Raw genomic sequence first — 23170 nt, 5'->3', positions numbered from 1 at the left:
ACATGCAACGACTGAAAGTGAGGGAGTGGTAAAGAGAAGGCAAAGAGAAATGGAGGAAAAGACTTTTTTTTAGAGAGAGAATGAGAAGCTGAGCTAAGGAACTCAGATTGGAAAAGTCCCTTCTAAGGTCATGGTGTCCTTAGTTTCACGGACCTGACTGCCTCAACATAAGGCCAAAAAGCCCTATATTTTTCAGGCCCTTACATGAATTAGTCTAAATAGTTTTAATTCCGTCCATAAACTTAATAGTTTAATATTATATTAGTTTTTAAAAAATATAATTTAATATTAGATGATGAAGAAACTATTTTAAAACTATTAAAATAAAATCAAATTGATGATTAAATCATTTTAGGAAACTTAAAAAGACAACATAGTTATCATTCTTTTGGTAGATTTAATTTCCATGTTTGAAATAAAACAATTCATAGAGGTTTTATATTTGCAATAGATTTCCCTTGAAGAAGTAGCAAAGAGAAAAAAACCTGGAGGAAGAAACATAATTTCCAAAAGTAGGAGGGCTTGAAGTGTAATTATTCCAAAATCTTATTCCAGGTCCATTTTCACCCCTAAAAGCCAAAAGCAGCAGCTCAACGCAGAGCATAAGAAAGCAGAAGCGCAGTGGTGGCGGAAGATGACGGAGGTGGCAAGATCAGTGGTGCACGACGTTTTGGGACAAAGAGTCGTCGACGTAGACCAACCAATTGTCGATTACATTGTCAACGTCCTCGCAGACGATGACTTCGACTTTGGCCTCGACGGCGAAGGCGCATTCGAAGCCCTCGGCGAGCTCCTCGTTGCCGCCGGCTGCGTCGACGATTTCTCCGAGTGCCGCTCTGTCAGTCGCACTCCCTTTCCCTTTTTCGCAAACCTGAACTTGTTAGCTCTAACCTTACTATTCTCCTTCTTCTGTTTCAATCAAAATGCAGGTGTGCAGCACGTTGTGCGACAAGTTCGGGAAGCACGGTTTGGTGAAGGCGAAACCCGCTGTGCGGAGCCTGGCGGCGCCGTTTCGAATGAATGAAGGTTTGGACGACGTCCAAGCTCCCAAGAAGAAGCCCGAGCCTGTCGACGGCCCACTGTTATCGGAACGTGACCGTCTAAAGCTCGAGAGAAGGAAGCGCAAGGATGAACGTCAGCGAGAGGTGTTTCCCCAATTCCTCTGCTTATTGTTGTTTTCATCATCAAGGGGTTAAATTACAGTCATGGTTTTATAAGGATTTTGATGTAGTGAGAAACTGTGGACAAATGCGGTTAATACAACCACAATTGTGGTTGTGGAGACTCCAAAACCCTAGATGTGGTGGAAACCAAATCTTGATTTTATTATTATTATTAGAGTTATGGATTGTTAGATTAAGCAATTTTACGGCAACGTATTGTTGGTCCGAGTGGTATTGCACTCTGTCCCCTTAAGCAATGTCTGGGGATCTGGCCTTGTGTATGGAAAGACAATGTTGAGACAGGAGACCTCACTAGAGGTGGTCAGCCAAGTTTCCCGACAGAGATTAGTCATTAGTAAAGCTGATGAATACTCTGTACAATTAACATGGTTAAAAAAATATTAAGCAGGTTTACAATGTCAATTGTTCAGAACGTGTCAGTTAGAAGCTAAATGTCCGACTTTTAAATAATTATTGTAAAAGTCAATAAACGTGTCATATATAATGCCTTTCATGGTGAATGGTTGTAATTGGATGATAGTGTAACATGACTTTGTTATTGTTATTATTGTCACTCTTAGAGCTTGTGGTTGAGTTCATTTGACTAAAGAAGGATATGAGCAGGCACAATACCAAATGCACTTGGCGGAGATGGAGGCGGCACGAGCAGGTATGCCGTTGGTGTGTGTGAGGCATGAGAGTGCTGGGGGACCAAACGTGAAGGACATTCACATGGAGAATTTCAATATCTCGGTTGGTGGGCGGGATCTAATTGTTGATGGTTGTGTCACACTTTCGTTTGGAAGGCATTATGGTTTGGTAGGAAGGAACGGGACAGGAAAAACCACTTTTCTTAGACACATGGCTATGCAAGCCATCGATGGTGTTCCAAGGAATTGTCAAATATTGCACGTGGAGCAAGAGGTGACAGGTGATGATACCACAGCCTTGCAGTGTGTCCTCAACTCTGACATTGAGAGGACTCAACTTATTGAAGAAGAAGCTCAGTTAGTTGCCCAACAGGTGAGGAATTGATTGTGTTCTGCTTTGCTAGCAATTTGTATTTGGTCTTGAATCTGGGATAACTGAGTATGTTGTGTTGTTTGACAGAGGGAATTTGAGGACAAAATTGAAAAGGGTGACTCAAATGGAATGGTTGGCAGGGATAGCATTTCACAGAGGCTTGAGGAAATATATAAGAGGCTTGAACACATTGATGCTGATTCTGCAGAGGCACGAGCAGCATCTATATTAGCTGTGAGTTCATTGTTGGAAAGTCTTATTCTCTTATTAGCCACTTGAATCTTGTTGAATTTTTGAATTGTAGGCTTGTAGCTTATTCTTATGTTAATTTGTCTTTTGGTTTTCCCTATTTATTGCATAATCAGTTCTCTAAGGAGATCATTCATGTAATGGTATGAACTACAAAAGAAGTACTCTAACATGCTAGTAGAAGAATTTCTCTACTTTAACATTAAGCAATCTTCTGTTGTTGGTTACATAAAATTTGTAGTAAATATTTATGAAGCAGAAACACTTTCCAAAATCATTGTCTTACAAAGGGCAATTTCAGGGTTTGAGTTTCCTTCCTGAGATGCAGAAGAAGGCAACAAAAACATTTTCAGGAGGATGGCGGATGCGCATAGCTCTTGCTCGTGCACTGTTTATAGAGCCTGATATATTGCTTCTTGATGAGCCTACGGTGACTCATCATTCCAAGTTTCTTCTGTGATTCATGGATGCCTCGGTTTAGAGAATTTATGATTTTTTTTTATTGCAGAATCATCTTGATCTTCATGCTGTCTTATGGCTTGAGTCATACTTGGTTAAATGGCCAAAAACATTTATTGTTGTTTCACATGCGAGAGAATTTTTAAACACGGTAACATATCAGCTTATCTTGATTTGGTCAAATATTGTGTTGGTTTAGTGCTTTCTCTAAATGTGTTAGTAGCATAATTTTTAACTTGTTAACTGCATTCCCAGGTGGTTACTGATATAATTCACTTGCAAAACCAAAAGTTGACTACATATAAAGGAAATTATGATACTTTTGAGAGGACCCGAGAAGAACAAATTAAAAATCAGCAGAAAGCATTGGAGGCAAATGAGCGCGCAAGATCTCATATGCAGGTATTATTTTTCACTGTTAAAGTTATTCTTCTCTGTGTTGATAGTTTATTTTGTTCCGGCTGCTGCTTTGTTATACTAGTCTACTGGGTTGTTTATATGAATCCTTAATTTGTGAATCTATACAACAAGAGCTACAAGTTATGCTGCCAAGTGAGGGTTAACTGGTTAAGCTGTATTCTATGATATTTATTAGTCAAGTATTCAAGCTGGTTCATGTTAGAAGTTAGGACTTGGGTGGTAAACTAAGTTGTTAGTACATTGATTGCATGATGTATGCTTTCTCAATGTACTTTCTAATATTAGCTTTCTGTGTGTGAATTTATTAGATATTAAATAGGGTTGGATAGTATGATGGAGAGGATAAGTTGTCATTTGTAAACTGAACATTTGCTCTTTGTGAAGGGGAAGCCATTGAAGAGAGGCTTTTCTCATTCCCTATCATAGTGGTGGAATGGAGACCTTTGGCAGCCACAGATCTGAAATCATGGCAACACATTGTGACTCTTGTGGCCAAGTTCCTTTTGGGGGCCTAAAAAATAGGCTGAATTGGCACAATAGTGTCACAACGCAACAGATAAATGGGTCAATTTCACCTTTGCCCTCAGCTGCATTGTTTTGAGGGTTTATAAAAGATAAAATGGACTTATCCCCCCTTTCAGATTGCCTAAAATTCTTAATGCCCCATTTAGTCCATGTTTTTCTTCCCCTCTTCCCTATAGAGCAACAACAACCGCTTCTCTAGTTTCTGTTTGGCGCCTCATCTCCACCAAAGTCACCTATCTCTTGCTGGCCGACCTTGGTGGCTTTTCTAGGGACGCCCATATCCTTTAACTAATAGTAGCCAATATATTGTAGTCCATAGAGATGCATTGTGGTGTTATGGGATTCTTGTCTACTATTTTGATTAATTATGGTGTTGAAATGTTGAATTAGCATGGTTTATATCTATTTTTCATATGAAGTAGACTCTTACAAGTCAACAAGTCAGGTCCACAAGTTGAGTCTACGAGACCACCATGAGTCTATGTAAACTCTTAAGTCTGATAATCTTGGGTATGAATGCTATTTTGATCCTTAAGTAGATTTATATTGCATTATGTATAATATGCATAAAAATAAAGAAAAAACACCTAAAATCAAAATTGACCACATGGTCAAAAACATCAAAAGTGGCAAAACAACACTTGAGATTGAAACCGTAAAATATTTCTAGAGGGCTTGATTGAAGTTGAATATAGTGAAAAACTATATTTGGGATTAATCTCCCTTGTGTTAAATACGCACATAGGGTTCTCTATTTATAATAGAAGAAATATGGGCTAAGCCCAAAATACAAATGAGAAACAATAACAAACTAACTAAAAGATAAAAGATATAATATATCTAACACTCCCTCTCAAGCTGGAGCATACAAATTGTATGAATTAAGCTTGGAATAGATGAACTCAGTGTTGAACTAGATGATTTGTCTTCAAGAGTGTGAGGCAAACATAGATGGACTAACAACAGCTTGTGAAACTTCAACTTCAAAAGTGGATGAATGAGAGCAGTGGTGGACAATGACAAACTGCAAGGACTGATCCCAATCAATTATGGATGAGTGACGGGATCAACAGTAGTAGCTGAAAGCTAAGAGCTACAAAACTGCAGGGACTACACTAAATCCTCATCAATGATGGATGGGTGACAGGATCAACAGTAGTAGCTGAAATCTACAAAACTGCAGGGACTACACCCATATTTATGTGACTTGCAGTGTCTTGGAAACATACTCCCCCTTAGTGTGAAGGGCGGAAATGTGAAACATCACAGTTGCTGGACCACTAAAACAAAACAAAATATTAAGCTACAATGCTGAAACAAAGGCATCAAAGATCCAAAGACATGTTGGAGGTCCAAAATTCTTTGCTGGACAACTGCCAAGTGGTGATACTTAGCAGTGTATCACAAGAAGATCGGGCTAAACTCTAGCCCAAGAAGAATTGACGCAGTTGCGTCTGTTTGAGACGGTAGTTGGCAGCGGAAGGTGGTCGGCAACGGACAACTGCGGACGGTGGGAAACAACGGATAGCGGCAGACAATGACGAACGATGTCAAACAGCGACAAACATCGCCTGGACAGCGACAAACGGCGCCTGGGCAGCAGCAAACGGCGGAGAAGAAGACAGATGAAGATGGCAGCAATGGCTGCTCTAGAGGGTCTGAACAGAGAGAGGAGGTCCAAACGACGGCTATGGAGGTGTCACGGAGACTTTCCGGTGGCCAGAGGGCGGCGCGTGGGCTGTACGCGCCTGTTTGCAATGCACATAGAAGCGGCGCGTGGCGGAGCGTGGGGAAGAATCAGTCGCCGGCACCGGTGGGGTTGGTCGTTGCGTGAAGAGGCGAACCAGATCCAGTGGTCGCCGGACAAGACTTTGACGGTGGTCGGCGACAAGGCGGTGCGTGCAACACGCATTCGAGATCTGCCGGAAAGAGGAGGCGCGTGAAGAGGAGTCTGGTCTTGTCTCCGGCGGGGTTGGCTATCGCTCGAGGAGACGCTTCAGATCCGCAGGTCACCCGTCAAAACTGTGACGGTGGCCGGCGGCAGCAACGGCGGCAGAAAGTGGCGGCGACAGCAGTGGCACACTGGGTCTGGCTTGCGGCTCGCGACGGCTGTTCCCAGGAGGCTTTAGGTCTCTTTGATTCTGGGTGCTGAGATTTAAGAACAAAGAGAAGAAGTAGACTGCCCACTGAAATTTTAGGGCTGCCGGCGGCCATGGCGGCTGGCCGCCGGCAAACAGCAGAGACCACCAGAAGAGGATCAGAGAACTTGCTCTGATACCAAGTTGAATATAGTGAAAAACTATATTTGGGATTAATCTCCCTTGTGTTAAATACGCACATAGGGTTCTCTATTTATAATAGAAGAAATATGGGCTAAACCCAAAATACAAATGAGAAACAATAACAAACTAACTAAAAGATAAAAGATATAATATATAATATATCTAACAAATCCCTCTCACTTTCATCTATTTATAAGAAAGTTCTGATATAAACGTACATAGAAGATTAAGGGTCTGCCCTAGACACCTAGTTGCAGACCTAGGTACTACTCTAGATACTAGACTAGCACACTATCCTTAAGTAAGGCTTAATGATGATACATAAGGCAATTATTCTAATACTCCCCCTCAAGTTGGAGTATATAGATTGTATGTACCAAGCTTGGAACAAATAAACTCAATCTGAGGACTCCTTAATGACTTGGTCAGCACATTTACGAGTTGATTATTTCACCCAACAAACTTAGTACATATTTCTTTAGTCAACAACTTTTCACGAACAAAATGACAATCAGTTTCTATATGTTTAGTCCTCTCGTGAAACACTGGATTTGATGCAATGTGGAGAGCAACTTGATCATCACAATACATCTTCATAGTATGGATGTCACAAAAGTTAAGTTCTTGAAGGAATTGTTTTACCCATATAAGTTCACATGTTAGTGACGCCATTGCCCTATACTCGGCTTCAGCTGTTGATCGAGCTACTACATTTTGTTTCTTACTTTTCCATGAAATAATGTTTCCTCCTAGGAGAACACAATATCCGGTAGTAGACCGTCTATCAATAGGCGAACCTGCCGAATCTGCATCACAATACCCAGATACTTGAATGCTTACTTTTCAGATGCTCTTCTCTTCCATTTCTTACTTTGTATTTGATGTATCCAAAGTTGTTATTTGAGATCCTAGGAGAGGGAAATTTACTGATAGGACCCTGAGGGTATATCAAAGGAGGAAGAGAATTATAAACAAGACATGATGGTTAGGAGGAGGGAAAGTTAGTTAGGTTATTGGAGTAGGTATGTTGGGGTTAAGGTGTTGGCTATAAAAAGGGGTGGGGGTGGTTAACTTCTCTCTCATTCTTCTTTCTCCTCTCATAAACCCTCCATATCCTATCATATTCAGAGTCTCTTTTTTGGTTCTGTGGTAGTTGTTGGGGGGCATGGTGAATAGAAGAATGGAATCAAGATTGAATGGTGCAAGAATAGGATAACGAGTATCATAGGAGGTTCCAATGTCTGAAAGACATGATTCAGGGGCTTACAGTGGTGGTGGAGAAACTGTCTTCAACAACGAAACAAACTGATGAGGATTTGGTCGCAAATGGGTAGTGTCCTCCTCAAAATTGAGAAAACTGGACATCCCTGTCTTTGCAAGAAAGGAGGCCTATGGGTGGACTAACAGATTAGAAAGGTGTTTTTGATTAAAGGAGAGGGGGCCTATGGGTGGGCTAACAAATTAGAAAGGTGTTTTTGATTAAAGGAAGTCAGTGAGGAGGAAAGAATGCAGGCTGTCATGGTTGCTTTGGAGGGAAAGCCTTGAATTGGTTTCAGTGGTGGAAAACCTACAATCCAAATCCTACGTGGGAGGCATTCAAGGTGGCTGTTGTCCGCAGGTTTCAACCAACAATGCTGCAAAACCCCTTTCAAATTCTGATTGGCTTGCGACAAACGGGTTTAGTGGAAGATTATATTGAGCCGTTTGAACAATATGCTGGGTTCTTGAAGGGGATTCAACACGATTATTTGGTAGGCATTTTCTTGAATGGGTTAAAGGAAGGCTGAGGTTAAGTTGTATGAACCCAGAAATCTTCCTGAGTTGAAGATGAAAGCTCAGATGGTTGAAGAAAAAATCAGAGTTACAACAAAAGGGGAGACCCCACACATAACAAGTAGCATCACTACTCACCAGGGAGGGCAGCCAGCCACATCTACCCAGCCCATGCCTCCTCCTCTCAAGACTATATTCTAGAAGTATATCTATAACAACTGCCAGATACAAGAAAGACCACTCAAGGTGACTTAGAAGTTCTTATCAAATGGAAACATCTTTCAGATATTAAGAATAGTTGGGAATCTGCTGCCTGCATTCATAAAGAATTTCCAGACTTTCACCTTGAGGACAAGGTGAGTCTTCATGGAGGGGGTATTGATAGGTTTGATACAGTGTGCAAAAGAAGGAAAAAAGAAGGTAGTTAGTACAGTTGTAATTACATAACTGTAACAGACTATTATATATTGTTAGGTTTCTTGGTGACAAGAAACCAAATTACTATTTCCGATTAAGAAAAATGCACACAAATCTTACTTCAACTTCAAAAGATGATAATTTAATTAGAAAAGGAAAATACAGAAAACGTCCTACTGCTTCCAAGGGAAGAAAATCCCTTCTACACAGGTTAGAACCTGTTCCCGAACAAACTAATCGACAACCAACCTGATATCCATTTCCCCCCTTAAAAGATAACCCTTATTAGGGGTTGTAACCACCTCCAACCCCCAGTTAACTGTCTAACCCCCGTTAACTGCCTCTTAACCTCTATTTTGACCCTTTTTTCTAACATACACCTTGAGAGTTCTATCATGTATAGCCTTATTAGGAGGTGAGGAGGCAGTTTTGGAGTATTTTGTAAAGGGAAAAGTTAGGAGAGACAGGTCCTCTCGAAAGATCTTGAAAATTGTACATGGTTGTTCGTGTTCTTACCACATTGGTAGAACAGTGCTGTTTGATTTCTTAATAAACATCCAAGAATTGTCTTGGAATTCTCTTGTAACGTCTGGGTACCTTTTTTTTCAATTGTCTTGAGAAGCGAAACTAAACAACTATAGTTTGGGATGAATTGTGTTTGGAAAGTCTGCACACATGCTCTCTCATTCTATATTAGTGTCATTAGATGGGTTAGTGTTAGTTATATTGATTGAATCCTTATTAAACAGATACATGCTCCTTAATTAGTTCTTGACATTGTTTCTAATTGATTCTGGGTGTGCTGGGATAAACTTTGAAAAGAAGCTCTTTGTCTATGCTGTTTTTTATTGAGTTTTTTTCAGATTCTATGCTTTCCAGCTTCTATGAAAAGTAACAAACTTTTTTTCTTTTGAAAAAACTTATCTAATTTTAACAATTTTTTTGACAGTTTTAATTAAACATTTGAAAAAACAGGCAGACTATCATATGTGCATAGTCTGTCTAGCATCATTTTCCATTTGATTCCTTCAAAAGATTGCTGTTTGCAATTTCAGAACTTGTGCCTCTGTAGCACTTTTCTCAAGATTCTATTTGACATCTGACATTTGATGTTTTGCTTTTCTTTCAGACCTTTATTGACAAGTTCCGTTATAATGCAAAGAGGGCATCACTCGTTCAATCTAGAATCAAGGTACTTGTTATTGTCAGATTAGCATTTTATAAATCAATTGCCCAGAAAGTCATGTGCATGTGTATGTTATTTAGTCCCTGGTTTATTTTTTTTAAAGTTTCAGTTTAAATAATTAAATCCGATATTTCTGTATCATAAACCCCTTTTTTTCCTGGAAAATATATTTCAGGCTTTGGAGCGAATGGGCCATGTGGATGAGATTGTTAATGATCCTGAGTAAGAACTTATTTCTTTTATTGTGTTTCTCTGTTTAGCTTTGTTGTAGTTTTTAACTGTATATATCTTTTTTGTTCTGGTGGGATATAGCTACAAATTTGAGTTCCCCACTCCGGATGATAGACCTGGTCCACCGATTATAAGTTTCAGGTATCCCTTCTTGTACTGTATCTATGGACAATATTGATACGAACCAATGAATACCAAAACATAGTGTCACATACAGCATTTAGGCCTTCTTAGTGAGCTAAATGGAAAATTTTCATCATGTGTGCAGTGATGCTTCATTTGGTTATTCTGGGGGCCCCATTCTTTTTAAGAATTTGAACTTTGGGATTGATCTTGACAGCCGTATTGCAAGTAAGAATCATGTTTATTGTAGTTCCTGGAATGAATTCTCTCATGCCTTTTGAAAGCCTTGCCGTGATATAGATAATTTGGTTCAATTTATATTGGCATCATATAGTATGCATGATTGCTCAGCATGAGTCATGACTGTATGTGGAATGAATTCTCTCATGTCATTCATTCCTGGATTGTATCATCTGTGGGTGGGGGACGGAGGAGTGTTTGTTAATATAATGACATGGTACTGCCATATTGGTTATGTCTTGAAGATTATATCCTCAATGTTTGCAGTGGTTGGACCAAATGGTATTGGCAAATCAACTATACTTAAGTTAATTGCTGGGGAACTTCAGCCCAGTTCAGGGACTGTCTTCCGTTCTGCTAAGGTAACTATAGTACATTGAGAAAACAATCCTACAATTTCATAAATAAAAGTTACTTCTTTTTGTCTCACCTCCATTATTATTTGACTTATTGGCTATTTTTTTTATCCACGATACTGTTAACAACTGAAGTCTCAGTAGTTTATGGTTTAAATCAGTTGTGAATGTCAAAAGTAGTTTATGAATGATTTGAAAATGGTAATGCATTTTACAAGTTACTACGTGATGCTCAGGGACTTGAAATTATCATAGTGGCAGCTCATCTATCCGTAGTGATGTCTTCTCTTATTTCAATATTATTTTGGATCATTAATTACATATCTTACTGTTACAGGTTCGTATAGCAGTGTTCAGTCAGCACCATGTTGATGGTCTGGACTTATCCTCAAATCCTCTACTGTATATGATGCGCTGCTATCCTGTGAGTTCCTTATATTCTGTGACAATTACCTGTTTTCTGAATGTTTTATGGGAGTTAATATTAATTTAAATGCCTTAGTGGGGTTCCCATCCTTCTAATCACTGACTAAATGAAGTGCTGGATAATTGATGTTCCCATCATATTCTAATTGGGGGTGACATACTTGAAAAAGAGAATGATTTTATTATTTTTATTCATATCAAATACATTCTCCTCACTTTTATTTCTAGCAATCTAATCTTCTAAAAAAGGAAAATAAAGAAACAATATACTTAAAAAATAATCTAGAAGATCATACACCAATTTTCTCAACTCTAATAAAGAAGATTCTATAGATATTTTTTCTAATTAAGAAGATTTTGTAGATATTTCTTCTAATTACAACACTCTCCTCAAGTTGGTAAATGAATATCAATCATTCCCAACTTGCCTACAAGATCTTGAAATCTACTCGGAGGGAGCCTTTTTGTAAAAATATATGCTATCTGAAGTTTGGTAGGAACATGAGTTGTAATCACAAAGCATCTGTCTAGATTATTTTTGATGAAATGTATATCAATCTCAATGTTTTTAGTCTTGTCATGCTGTATTGGATTATGGGCTATGCTCATGGCAAACTTATTGTCACAATGTAGTTGCACAAGGTTATCCACCTTGACTTTAAGGTCATCCAAAATGATTTTCAACCAGAGTCCTCCACACATTCCTTGAGCAAGAGCTCGAAATTCAACTTCTGTACTAGAACGAGATACTCTATCTTACTTTTTGCTTATCACGTTATTAGACTATCTCCAAGAAACGCACAATACCCAGAAGTAGATTTTCTGTTAGTAACAGAATGTGCATAGTGAGCATCAATATATATTTTTATAGTCAATGTGTCTTCCCTTTTGAATAATAGCCCTTTCCTGGACTTGACTCCAAGTATTGGAGAATTTTATCAATTGCTTGCATGTGTCTCTCTTTTGGGTCATGCATAAATTGGCTCACTATACTAACTACATAAGCAATATTTGGTCTTGTGTATGATAGATAAATCAATTTTCCTATCAATCTCTGATATTGGGCCTTTTTACAGAAGCACTTTCCTTACTTCCAATGATGTGATTCTGTTCTATAGGAACTGTTGAGGTTCTACATCCCAACTTTCCTGTTTCTTTGCGGAGATCAAGTACATATTTTCTTTGGGATATGAAAATTCTGTTCTTGGAGTAAGCAACCTCTATTCCAAGAAAATTGTTAGAATAATTACTATTTTATATCATCATTAAGGCTAGTCTGTCAGACCAGTAATGAGTAGTACCTAGTTCTGTATCTAGAGGTCTAGTGCAGACTCTTGGTGTTCCGTGTACTCTTGCTTTTTCAATATATATAGAAGAGAATGAGAGGGATCTGTTAAGCCCTCAGAATGTATTTTTATCAGTTTTTAATCTGAAGTTGGTATCAGAGCAGGTTCATCCTGCTCTGGTTTCTGTCCTGGGTTGTCTACCAGCTGTTCGCTGTCAACTGCAGTTTAAAGTTCTTCAACTAGGTTCTATGCCATCTCACATCTGTCCGCCGCCGTCCGCCGTCACTGGTCCGTCCGACGACCACTGGATCTGGTTCGTCTCTTCACGCGACGACCACCCCCACCGGTGCCGGAGTCTTATTCTCTGTCCGCCGCTGTTCGTCACCGTCTGCCGTCACTGTTCCGTCCGGCGACCACTGGATCTGGTTCGTCTCTTCTCGCGACGACCACCCCCACCGGTGTCGGAGTCTGATTCTCCTCCACGCTCCGCCACGCGCCGCTTTGTGCGCTGCGAACAGGCGCGTACTGTTCACGCGCCGCCCTCTGCCTGTTGGAAGGTCAGCGCGACACCTCCATAGTTGTTTCCTGAGCCTCCTCTCTCTGTTCTGACCCTCAAAACCCTACTTCAGTGAAGTCCAGAAGCTCCCCTTGAAGAAAACCCTAAGGAACCCTCTCGGTTTTTGGTTCCTTACTGCTGCGTTTTTTTTTTCTTTCTCCTATTTTTAACAAGAATGGCGTCTGGAAGTGTTCTTTCTTTCTTTGGAAGTCCCTCCATTACTTCCGAAAAGCTAAACGGAAAGAATTATCTGTCTTGGTCTGCTGCCGTGGAAATGTGGTTCCTCGGTCAAGGACATTATGACAACCTTGAGTAGGATGGAAGCCAAGTACCTTCTGAAAAAGCTGAACAATGGAAACAAGCAGATTTCCAATTGTGTGCCCTATTGTGGCAATCTGTGGAACCCCGACTTTTGATATCTCTTAGAGCCTTCAGAACATGTCACTCTTTTTGGAAGAAAGCTCAAAGCATTTATGTTAATGATATTCAACGTCTCTATGATACAGCAAACAAGCTTGCATGTCTCAAAATGACAGACCATGATATGGTCTCCTTCATGATTGAAGCCCAAGCAGCTGTGGAAGAGTTGAGAATGTTCTTGGAAGTGGAATCTTCGGAAGACATCAAGAAGAAGCTTGACAAGTATTATATGGTGATGATCCTCCGTGCTTTACATCCAGATTTGAATCATATCAGAGATCAACTTTTGACAAGTCATGAGGTCCCTTCCTTGGAAGCCTTGACCACACGTCTTCTTCGTGTTCCAGTGCCTCAATCTCAGGAAGCTCATGAAACAATGGAACCATCTGTCATGGTTGCCACGCGAGGAAGAGCTGGATGTGGCACTAGAGGAGGAGGACGTGGAGGTCGGGGACGTCCACAGTGCACTTACTGTAAGAAGGTGGGTCACACCCAAGAAAACTGCTACTCCTTGCATGGTTTTCCTTCAAAAACCGCCAATATCTCTAAGGCTGAAACTCCCACTTCCGACTCCAAGTTCACTGAGGAAGAGTATCAAGAGTATCTGCGATTAAAGTCTAACAGCTTGGCCCAATCATCTCAATCCCCAAGTACATCCACAGCTTGCATTTCTCAATCCATGGAAGGTCAAAATTCATGGGTAATTGACTCGGGTGCTTCTGATCACATCTATGGTAATACCTCATTGTTCTCAACCCTTTCCCTCCAAGAAAAACCCCATTTCATTACCCTTGCAAATGGCTCTAAAACTTGTTCAAAGGGAGTCGGTCAAGTCTCCTTGTCTCCCTCTCTCACTCTGAAATCTGTTCTTTTTGTCCCGAACTGTCCATTCAATTTACTTTCCTTAAGTCAGTTAACCAAAATGTTACATTGTTCAATAACTTTTGATTCAAAATCTTTTGTTATACAGGAGCATGGCTCGGGGAGACAGATTGGAGAAGGATATGAAGCTGGAGGTTTATACTATTTTGGATCTCCTCCACGGGTGTCCTGTGTTGCAGCTCTTCCCCCTAAAGTGTTACATGACCGATTTGGCCATCCTCACTTGTCAAAGTTAAAAAAGATGTGTCCTGAACTTAGTGGTCTTCAGACTTTAGAATGTGAGTCTTGTCAACTAGGAAAACATGTTAGATCTATCTTTCCTAAAAGGTCTCAATCAATGTGTAATTCTAGTTTTTCTATTATTCATTTTGATGTCTGGGGACCTAGTCGCATTTGTTCTTTTGGTTTTAGGTATTTTGTTACATTTATTGATGAGTATCTAGATGTACTTGGGTTTATCTAATGAAAGATCGCTCTGAATAGTTACCCATCTTCACATCCTTTTTGAATGAAATCAAGAACCAATTTGGTCAAGTAATTAAAATCTTAAGAAGTGATAATGCTAAAGAGTATTTCTCCTCCACTTTTTCTGCAATCCTTAGCTCCCATGGTATTTTGCATCGGTCGACTTGTCCTCATACACCCCAGCAAAATGGTATAGCCGAAAGAAAAAATAGACACTTGGTTGAAACTGCTCGTACCCTTTTGCTTGGTGCCCATATTCCTGTTCATCACTGGGGGATGCCATCTTAACTGCCTGTTTTCTTATTAATAGGATGCCCTCCTCCTCTCTCAATAATAAAGTCCCTTTCTCCATTCTCTTTCCCAATGATCCTCTCTTTCACACCCCTCCTCAAGTTTTTGGTTGTCTGTTTTGTTCACGACATGTCTCCGAGGCTAGACAAGCTCTCCGCTCGTGCGATCAAATGTCTTTTTAAGCTATTCTCGGCTTCAAAAAGGGTACCGGTGTTACTCTCCTGAAACCAAGAAGTACTACATGTCTGCCAATGTTACATTCTTTGAACAAACACCTTTCTTCTCTCCATCTGTTCAAGATGTTCATATCCTTCAACAGGTCCTTCCTCTTCCAGTGGTTGAGTCCAATATCTCCAATGTTTCAGTCAATTCCAGTCATACTCAAGGTCCTCCCGAACCTTCCTCTCCACATATTGATATCTTCCGCCACAGTACCCCGATGGATAGTCCTCTTCCAGAAAATGGTGGATCTCCTTGTTCAGATTCTTCTCCGTCACCGCCTCCTGCCACGCCTCCTAGTGAAAATGATTCTGGTTGGCCCATTGCTCTCAGAAAAGGTACTCGTTCCACTCGAAACCCTCATCCCATTTATAATTTTCTTACCTATCACAGACTGTCGCCCTCATTTTATTCCCTTTTATCCTTAGTGTCTTCTGTGGTTATACCCAAAAATGGGAAAGAAGCACCTGATCATCCTGGATGGCGACAAGCCATGATTGCAGAAATGCAGGCTCTTGACCATAGTAATACTTGGGAGCTTGTGTTACTTCCCCCAGGCAAAAAGGCTGTTGGTTGTCGATGGGTATATGCAATTAAAGTCGTCCCTAATGGTGACATTGATAGGCTAAAAGCCCGGCTAGTTGCAAAAGGGTACACTCATGTTTATGGCCTTGATTATTGTGACACCTTTTCTCCCGTGGCCAAGATGACGACCATTCGTCTTTTCTTCGCAATGGCAACCATTCGTCATTGGCCACTTCATCAATTGGATATCAAAAATGCCTTTCTCCATGGTGATCTTGAGGAAGAAGTTTATATGGAGCAACTTCCTGGGTTTGTTGTTTAGGGGGAGTCTGGTATGGTTTGCAAATTGCACCGATCTCTATATGGACTCAACCAATCACCACGTGCTTGGTTTGGAAAATTTAGCTCCATTGTTCAAAAATTTGGGCTAAAACGCAGTGAAGCAGATCACTCAGTCTTTTATTATCATTCATCTCTCGGGAAATGTGTTTACTTAATAGTATATGTTGATGATATAGTCATTACAGGAAATGATACTGCTGGAATATCTCAATTGAAAGAGTACTTATGTAGACATTTCCAAACCAAGGATCTTGGAAGCCTCAAATACTTCTTAGGCATTGAAGTAGCTCAGTCAAAAGATGGAGTTGTAATCTCCCAAAGGAAGTATGCTCTGGATATTTTGCAAGAAACATGCATGATTGATTGTAGACCGGTTGACAGTCCTATGGACCCAAATCAAAAATTAACAGCAGAAGAAGGTGAGTTATTTTCCAACCCGGAGAGATATAGGAGGCTAGTTGGAAAACTAATCTATCTCACTATTACAAGGCCGAATCTATCTTTTGCAGTTGGAGTGGTTAGTCAGTTCATGCAAGCTCCATGTGTTGGCCATTGGAATGCTATCATTCGCATTCTAAGGTATGTTAAAAAGGCTCCCGGGCAAGGGCTGTTATATGAAGAAAAAGGAAGCCTTCAGGTATTAGGATATTGTGATGCCGATTGGGCATGTTCTCCTATTGATTGACGATCTACTACTAGATATTGTGTTTTCCTTGGAGGAAACATTATCTCATGGAAAAGTAAGAAACAGACTGTAGTGGCTCGATCAACAGCTGAAGCTGAATATAGGGCAATGGTGTCACTAGCTTGTGAACTTATATGGGTGAAGCAGTTCCTTCAAGAGCTTAGCTTTTGTGACACCCAGAGTATGAAGATGTATTGTGATAACCAAGCTGCTCTTCACATTGCATCAAATCCAGTGTTTCACGAGAGAACTAAACATATAGAAATTGATTGTCATTTTGTTCGGGAAAAGTTATTGTCAAAAGAAATATGTACCGAGTTTGTTGGATCAAATGACCAACTTGCAGATGTGTTGACTAAGTCATTAAGGGGACCTCGGATTGAGTTTATTTGTTCCAAGCTTGGTACATACAATCTGTATGCTCCAGCTTGAGGGGGAGTGTTAGAATAATTACTATTTTATATCATCATTAAGGCTAGTCTGTTAGACCAGTAATGAGTAGTACCTAGTTCTGTATCTAGAGGTCTAGTGCAGACTCTTGGTGTTCCATGTACTCTTGCTTTTTCAATATATATAGAAGAGAATGAGAGGGATCTGTTAAGCCCTCAGAATATATTTTTATCGGTTTTTAATCTCAAGTAAAATATTTGAGTTTTCCTAGGTCTTTCATTTCAAATTAGGCTACCAATTTTTTTTTAATGCCAACTTTTTTGTTTCATCATCTACACTAATCATATCATCCACATAGACAAGCAATAGTGAGTTTACCTGTAGAAGAGTGCTTTATGAATAAAGTATTATCTTCTTGGCTTTGTCTGTATCCCAAGGAAACAATTACTTTTGTAAATCTTCCAAACCATGCTCTAAGGATTACTCAAGACCATGCAAGGCTTTCTTTAGGAGGCATACCTTGTTTCTTTCATTTTTCACTTCAAAACCTCGGGGAATCTCCATGTACACTTCCTCTTCTAGATTTCCATGAACAAAGGCATTCTTCACATCCAACTGGTGTAAGTCCCATCCAAAATGAGCAGCCAAAGCGAGAACAACTAGAACTGTATTCATCTGTCATTGGGGTAAATGTCTCCTCATAGTCAATTCCATAAGTTTGGGTATATCCTTTGCCACCTATCTAGCTTTATATCTTTCTATTGTCCCATCTGACTTATGTTTCACTATGAATATCCATCTACATCCTACTGTCTTCTTGTCTCTTGGCTTATCTACAATCTCCCAAGTTGAATTTCTTTCTAAGGCATTCATCTCTTCTTTCATGGCTTGATTCTAAGGTTCAAGTTTCATGGCCTCTTGGATTGAGGTAGGAATATCTGTGGCATCAATGACAACAATAAAGCTTCTATACTTATCAGAGAGATTGTTAGTGCAAACATACTGTGAAATAGGATATTTAGCACATGATATTCTTTCCTTTCTTAATGCAATGGGTAAATCCTCAATGATACTTACCTCCTCACTGATATCTTCAAGGATCCTCACCTCCGGATTAGACAATTTTTTTTGCTTCAACGATATTTGTTGTTTGTTGGGCGTATTGTTCCACCCACTATTGGACCGTTATTAGACCACCCATTAATGTCTAGTCCCACGCTCGAGATGTATATACCTCGACATGAGGGTGTATGTTGGAAGTCCTACATCAACTAAAGATAATGCTAATTTAGAGTATATAAGTGGGTACAAACCTTACTATACAAGCCGGTTTTGTGGGGTTGAGTTAGACTTAAAGTTCACTTCATAACAAATGCCAAAGCCTTTGATGATGTAACCATATTTGGGAATTTGCCCACGTCTCAGATGTAGCTTGTTGAATCGTGATTTTTGTTTTGCTTTGGTCATCAGACTCTAAAAGATACAACCCATTCTTCTCTTTAGCAGTTAAAATCGTCTTCCCCGTGGTAAGGTCCTAAAAAACACAAAATTTGAGAAAAATGTTATTGAACAATTTAAATCCTTTGAGTTTTTGCACACAAATAAGACTATTGGCTAATTGTTGAACATGTAAAACATTCTTTAATACAATAGATGAGTCCAAAATTATATTCCTAGAGCCATATATAGGGGTATATCTTGACCATTTGCAACTTTAATTAGTTGTTTTTTATATCTTTAACCATGAGTCAAAGGACACGAGAAGGTGTCATATGATCAGTTGCTCCGGAATCAAGGATCCATATACCTTGAGACACCATAACCAATATTATTGAGACAAATCTTACCTTTCATGGACAGAGTACATGATCCAGAGGGCTTACTCATTGATTCAACCATTGCTTTCAAGCGCTCGAGTTCCTCCTTATAAGCTTTCATATCAAGATCCGGTGGTGGTGAATGACTAGATTGTGAAGGACTAGATTGACTGGTGGCTTCTTGTTCTGAGGTAGTATGATTTACCCATCTTTAAGTAGACCCTTTGTTGTTTCCCATCCACTCGAGAACATTATTTCTTCCATGGAGTTTGAAGTATGTTTCCTTGGTATGTCCAGATCTTTTACAGTATGAACAATAGTCCCCACGAGTACTTTTTGAAATGACTTTCCCCTAGCATTTGTTCTCTTATGAACTCCCTTTCCGGTTGTCATGGCAGAACTTGTGTTGGAGATCCCCAAATCAAGCATGACAGCTCTCCGAGTTTCTTCTCCTCTTACCATAAGAAAAACTTCTGATAGGGATGGTAATTTTTCTTTTCCTAAGATTTGTACCCGGATTGGGTCACACTCATGATTCAAGCCATGGAGAAATTTAAAGATTCTTCCTCTTTCCACGACTTCAACAAGTGCGGCAACATCTGTTTTACACCTCTTTATTGTTTGGATATGATCTAATTCAATCCAAACTCCATTAAAGATTTCGTGGTATTCTGATACGGAAAGGGAGCCCTGTATTGTATTATTTATCTTGCTTTCAATGTCATAGCATGCAACAAAATCCTTTTTAATGAAAAAGTACTCAGTAAATCATCCCATATCTTTTTGGCAGAAGAATGAACCATATAATTTCGACTTATTTTAGGAATCATGGAATGCCACATCCAAGTCATAATTAGAGAATCTTCATTCTCCAAATTTTGAAAATGTGTCTTTTGGTTCTGACCCTACTTTATCTATGTGATCTAGTCTTGAACGTCCCTCGAGAATCCTTTGAATGTAGTGGCTCTACTTAAGAAATTCCAACCATCCAACTGATAGGCACCCACTATATTTGGAAAATCATTGGGACCCAAAGGAATAATTTTTACTTCAGACATCACATAGAACGCAATCAGGTGTCTCCGGTGACCTTATCCGAGACTACGACGACGTGTGGGTTACATTGGAAAAAAGGAGCAGAACTTAAAACTTAGATCTACTCAAATCTAGGCCAAATTGGACATCACTGATCCCTGGAATGCACTCAGGAGGCTCTAACAACCCTTTTTGTGATGGTGGCGGCGAGTTGGTCTCACAGGAACTAGGCACGTGGGCCGGCAATGGTCGTGGCGCGTGGTGGCTTCTTTCCCGAAACAATTTTCGGTGTTGTGTTCGCTAGAGTTGGGTGCACCTTTCTGCCCTATCAACAACCTCAATTGGTTACGGCGGCAACCGCAGTGGTCGGACAACCACGGTGGTGGCTATTGTTGCAGCGGAAAAGGAGCTCCCAAGATCGGGAGTTTTGATACCAACTTGAAAAAGAGATTGATTTTACCATTTTCATTCATATCAATTACATTCTCCTTACCTCTATTTATAGCAATCCAATCTTCTAAAACAGGGAAATAAAGAAGCAATATACTCAAAATAATCTAGAATATCATACACCTATTTTCTCTAATTAGGAAGATTCTATAGATATTTTCTCTAATTAAGAAGATTCTATAAATATTTCCTCTAATTACAACACAAATCAATCTATTTATCTATTTTCCATCCAATCCATTTATAAATAAATTCATGGGTTACAATAAAACATGGATCGGATCCAATCTCTCCACAGATGGCTTTGTTTTACTTGCAGACGTGAGGTTGAGTGTTGTAAACTTCTTTGTCAATAGTGCTATTCAGGAAAGAAGAGGTCAATGTTAGTTATAGCCAGGGCGAGGATAAGACAAACTAATGCAGTTTTGATGATAGTGAAAAGGTTTCATTATTGTTGTAAACTCGTTGCTGGTGAAACTCTTTAAGCAACCAGCCGGACTTTGTACTGGTTGGCAGTGCCATTAATATTCTCTTTGACGTGGAAGACCTGCTTACAGCCAAAGGAAGTCCTGTTGGGCGGTAAGGGGACTAGGGACCAAGTTCCATTGTGCAGCAGGGCATCATATTCTGCTTTCATAGCTACATACCAAGTAGGGTGAGTTGCCTGTTTACTGGTTTTGGGTTCAATGTGAGTGAGGAGAGTGATCTAAACCAAACACCTGGAGCCTTTTTTTTTTGTTTGGGGAAACTATAGGGAAGAATGTAAGGATCACCAGTATAACAGACTAAGTTCTTTTTGTGCATGTGAAAACTAATAATTGTTTCCTCTTTTCATGATATAGTTTTTGTGAATTTTTTTTTGAAAGAGAGGAAGGGGAACTGATCAGGTCTATATTTTGGGTGCTAGGCATGTAACTCGGTGATTTTGTCAAAACTTGTTTAATCGCTGTACTTGTAATTTGATTATTAAATTTTTTCCTTTTTTAAAAATTTCTGCAGGGAGTTCCAGAACAGAAGCTTCGAGCTCACTTAGGTTCTTTTGGTGTAACTGGAAATCTTGCACTGCAGCCAATGTATACTTTGTCAGGTACTTTTTGTCACAGTTCATGTAGACATCATAATTCATAAACGTTTCATTAATTATCTTTTAGATCAGCAATAATATATGTTACAACACTCGTGGGTGTTGAGTTCCAATCTGGTGTGAATTATATTTTTTGACTTCTCCAAATGCTTTACTAGGTGGTCAGAAAAGCAGGGTTGCCTTTGCAAAGATAACTTTTAAGAAGCCACACATAATATTGCTTGATGAGCCTTCCAATCATCTGGTATGCTGCTGTGTCTCTCCGTCATTGTTTGTTGCTCCTTGGTGGGCTGTTTGTTGTTTACTGTCTTATTTGTTGAAGGGAAAGTACATGCGTCTAATGACTCATTGTTTTTGTTTTCCGTCATGGTGGTGCTTATTTTGGCTTTTATAATAGTATGCAAGCAAATTGAGTGAGGAGAAAATAGCTGTAGATCCTATGTTTTTTTAGGGAATCATCTCAATCCTAACATAACATCGTCGTTTTAAGGAGACGGACTTATTGCCCTGTCCGAAACAGCTTACATTTCCTGCACTGAATCTTACGTTGTAATTTGTGTCTTCATTTCCTACAATGGCATCGCCGTGCAACAGCTATAGTAATAAGATCGAAATTCCTGAACAGGAAAATTACTAGGCATTTTTATTTGTTAACTTCTTTTATGGGGACAGTTAAACTACTGACACTATTTGTCTGGACGAGACGTTTTGCAAAATAAATTGGATGTAGATTGGCAATTTCAATTTTCAAGAGGATTTCTTGGAATATAACATTAGGGTTCAATGAACACATAACGCATATATAAGAAGAAACTTTACTGTCTTGTTTGATTAACAAGTGCAAAGATGTTATAGTGCAGCTTGTGTAGTATATTGTGAATTAAGCGACCCTAAATCCAAAAATGACTGAACGTAATATAACATGGTGTAGGATTTGGATGCTGTAGAGGCGCTTATCCAAGGTCTTGTCCTGTTCCAAGGAGGCATTCTAATGGTATGATAAACTCTCTGACACCTCATTCTTTTAATATTAGTATTCGATTTGAGTGGTCATAGACAATCATATCATACGTTTGTGTCTGGCAGGTGAGTCACGACGAACACCTTATCTCGGGAAGCGTGGAGGAACTATGGGTTGTATCCGAAGGAAGAGTGACACCATTCAATGGCACCTTCCAAGATTATAAGAAGATACTCCAATCAGCCTAGGAACAGAACAGAGACCACTCTTTGGTAATTGGAAGATACCTGGATGACATTTTTCTGCTATTTGTCTCAGCATGGGAGGGAATATACAAGTTTTAACATTTATAATTTCTGTAAGGTCTACACATTTTATTTTGTATTTGTTTATTACAAAAACATCAATGTGATTCCACTACACAATCACGTTGCAACATCAATGTCTGTAGACTCACTGGAATGAAAGAAAAGGGTATTGTTTGTGGTAAGAAAATTGTGACAGCACCAGAGAATATATGGTCTTGCCATTGTTGAAAATGACCCAATAAGAAATTCGCAATGAAGAATGTTTATTCATGTACTTCACTGATTTCTTGGACCATCTCCTACTTTTTCCGATGTGTAAAATATATTCCAAAATAATGGAAGGTAGAAATTAGTGGACTGGAAGAAGTTAACATTTATATTAATGGAGGTAATAAAAACTTAATTGCAATTTATTAAACTAAAATAAAGCGTTCTTCAAAAGCAAACTTTTTCTGAAATGTGTAACTTTCTTCGTAGTTACAGTAAATATAAGACTAGCAGCGGAATTTGAATTAAAATAATGGAGGAGAAATCCTTTACATAAAAGTAGGAACTAACTTAAAAAAATCTTAGTGTTAAGA

General features: G+C 39.3%; 1 protein-coding gene across 1 annotated transcript; it reads left to right on the top strand.

Moving 5' to 3' along the window:
* The first annotated feature begins 556 nt into the window (after positions 1-556).
* LOC108342967 (ABC transporter F family member 3) lies at positions 557-22863 on the top strand. Its single transcript, XM_017580921.2, has 17 exons — positions 557-838; positions 930-1145; positions 1788-2186; positions 2274-2420; positions 2737-2865; positions 2944-3045; positions 3150-3296; positions 9441-9503; positions 9673-9719; positions 9810-9869; positions 9997-10079; positions 10359-10453; positions 10785-10871; positions 21236-21323; positions 21479-21564; positions 22252-22314; positions 22407-22863. Exons 1-17 carry the CDS (start codon positions 635-637, stop codon positions 22527-22529), a joined length of 2139 nt encoding a protein of 712 aa, XP_017436410.1. The 5' UTR covers positions 557-634; the 3' UTR covers positions 22530-22863.
* The last annotated feature ends 307 nt before the right edge of the window (positions 22864-23170 follow it).

Source organism: Vigna angularis, chromosome 6, assembly GCF_016808095.1.
Source record: "Vigna angularis cultivar LongXiaoDou No.4 chromosome 6, ASM1680809v1, whole genome shotgun sequence".
Taxonomy (NCBI): domain Eukaryota; kingdom Viridiplantae; phylum Streptophyta; class Magnoliopsida; order Fabales; family Fabaceae; genus Vigna; species Vigna angularis.
Note: the sequence above shows the minus strand (reverse complement) of the source record. Positions and strands in the feature narration are given on the sequence as shown.

What these genes read in the sequence shown, in the direction of transcription:
- LOC108342967 (XM_017580921.2), top strand. Translation starts at nt 635, where the DNA reads ATGACGGAGGTGGCAAGATCAGTGGTGCACGACGTTTTGGGACAAAGA. An exon ending in CCACCGATTATAAGTTTCAG is followed by an intron (nt 9,870 to 9,996) that starts GTATCCCTTCTT and finishes TCATGTGTGCAG; the next exon opens with TGATGCTTCATTTGGTTATT. An exon ending in GCCAATGTATACTTTGTCAG is followed by an intron (nt 21,324 to 21,478) that starts GTACTTTTTGTC and finishes ATGCTTTACTAG; the next exon opens with GTGGTCAGAAAAGCAGGGTT.